Source organism: Curcuma longa, chromosome 6 (genome assembly GCF_044706935.1).
Source record: "Curcuma longa cultivar G26 ecotype Majalengka, Jawa Barat chromosome 6, ITB_CL_G26_1.1, whole genome shotgun sequence".
NCBI lineage: Eukaryota > Viridiplantae > Streptophyta > Magnoliopsida > Zingiberales > Zingiberaceae > Curcuma > Curcuma longa.
Genome location: NC_133866.1, coordinates 5,800,893 through 5,803,138, shown reverse-complemented (window position 1 = coordinate 5,803,138; position 2,246 = coordinate 5,800,893). Strand labels below are relative to the sequence as shown.

Genomic DNA, 2,246 nt, shown 5'->3' with positions numbered 1-2,246 from the left:
TATCGAGTAATTTTTAAAATACCACAAACATTTTTATCAGCTTGTCTAAAATACCTTTTAATATTTGATTATTATCAACTATCCTTTTAAATTATTGTATACTTAATCTTAAAGGATATTTTAAAAAATTGGTAAATATTCAAGGTTGCTTTAAAAATTACCCATGCTTTTATTAGTTCACAAATCAAACATGATTTAAAACTCAAACGATCAGACGGGCCTATCCACAGTGAACTCAATTGACCCATCAAAAATTCATCATTAAAAAAGGGCAAGAACAGGTGAGGATAGACTGGCTTGTTTAAGTCTACTGTATGAAATTTCAATCTAATTCTTTTAAATTAATTGATGTGGTGGGTCAACTAGACGGATTCAATCCAAATTAACCATTCATTTTAAATTGAGAACTTATATAATATTATATTTTGTTTGAATATCTTATTGTCTCATAAAATTACATAAGAATATTCAAATAGTTGAGTGTATATTTGACAAGTTCTTCTATTTTTTTTTAAGAAAAGGAAACTAACGAATAGAGTTGAAGTGGGAAATAAACCAATGAATTTGACTTAATGCATGATTTGCATTTCCATTTGCCTCGTCAAATAAAATAAATTTTTATTAATAAAATAAACTAATAAAATTATATTTGTTTTATACTCTGATATTTATGTCTTATTTAAAGACTAACTAATTGACCCGCTATATATATATAGCGATTAGTTATAGTTATCTGTGTATATATATTATATATTAATTTTATTTTAGAAGGATATATATAAATGTATTGCCATAGCTATTAGATAGTCAGAAGTATGTATTCAACACAACAAGTTGTTAAGTCCTAACATTTCTTAATACCGAGGATAATGATATGAATGATATTTAATAATAAGTTAGTAAGTCGTTATAGAAAATTATTATGTATTTAATTAACCAAATCAAAGCTTGCAATGAATTTGAATGGAAGATCGAGAACAATTTTTTAATTTAGTCCTTAAAATAATTATAATTATGTTTAATTTGTAAAAATATTATAAGAAATATATAGCTTTCAGTGATCAAATGCACTATCTGATTGCTCGACCTAAATAAATTAAATGCACCAAAACTTATTCTTCAAGTAACTTGAAATTAATTAAGATATTTATAAACAATTAATCTTGTGGTTTCATCATATATCTCCATTCTCCAACAAGATATTGAAGACAATCATATTAACGTTTGCAGGCTTCATTAGTTATGGCAGGAAACAGCTCCAAGGTGGTCGAGTTCTTCAACGGCAGCATGTACATGAAGGCGGTGCTGGTGGAGGAAGCTCCTGACGAGGGGGCCTTATGCTGCTTGTGTCTAGATCCACTGCATGGTTTGCCCTTCTACACCACTGAGCCACAGATGTTCGATGTCCATTTGAGATGCGTCGATTATTATTACGCCTATTTCCTCCATGTCCATGGCCATGACCATGACCAGGAGAAATCATCTTCTCCAGCTGCTCCAGCTAATCATCACTACAAACATGATGACAAACAACTTGCCGGTTTCCAATATCCTTGGCAACCACAGAGCAACGTTTACCATGCACAACCGCCTCCTTTATATCGTCCATATCCTTATTATGAGCAGCCCCCAAATCCTTGGCAACCACAGCCCAACGTGTATGGCAACGTTTACCATGCACAGCCACCTCCTTATGCCTTTCATCATCCATATAACTGCGGCCATGGGCAGCCCCCAAATCCTTCTGATTATCAATCCTATGGCTATCCACCACCTGCTTATGGTTCTGGTTCCATAAACCAACAAGCTGCAGCTGGTAATAATAATCAAGTGTGGAAACCATCAAAGTGGGGTACAACGGCAGCTGCTATGCTTGGTTCAACTGCGTTAGCGGCTTTCTTGCAAGCTCTTTTTGGGATCGCTCTGCCAATTTGGCTTCCTTTTGGCAACACTTAATTATACAAATTAAGGATCTATGCCGTACGTGTTGAAGATTATATGTATCTATAGATATGTGTGTGGAAAGTGTGTTGGAGATTACATGTAATAACTGTGCGTGTGACAATTATATTACTGTGGGAAAGAAGGAAAAGTAAAGAGAGAATTAAGAAAAGTGTTTGTGCTATAGTGAAAGGTTTGATATCTGAGAGGAATGAGGAATTAAAGAGAGACATGGGCATGCAGGAACTCCATTCCTATATATCTGCAGTACTTTAATTTGTGATCTTATTAATTATACAAGTCTA

General features: G+C 33.3%; 1 protein-coding gene across 1 annotated transcript; it reads left to right on the top strand.

Annotated features, from left to right (window-relative positions):
- Nucleotides 1–1,293: 1,293 nt before the first annotated feature.
- LOC141831218 (uncharacterized) lies at nt 1,294–2,246 on the top strand. Its single transcript, XM_074718631.1, has one exon. It carries the CDS (start codon nt 1,294–1,296, stop codon nt 1,954–1,956), a length of 663 nt encoding a protein of 220 aa, XP_074574732.1. The 3' UTR covers nt 1,957–2,246.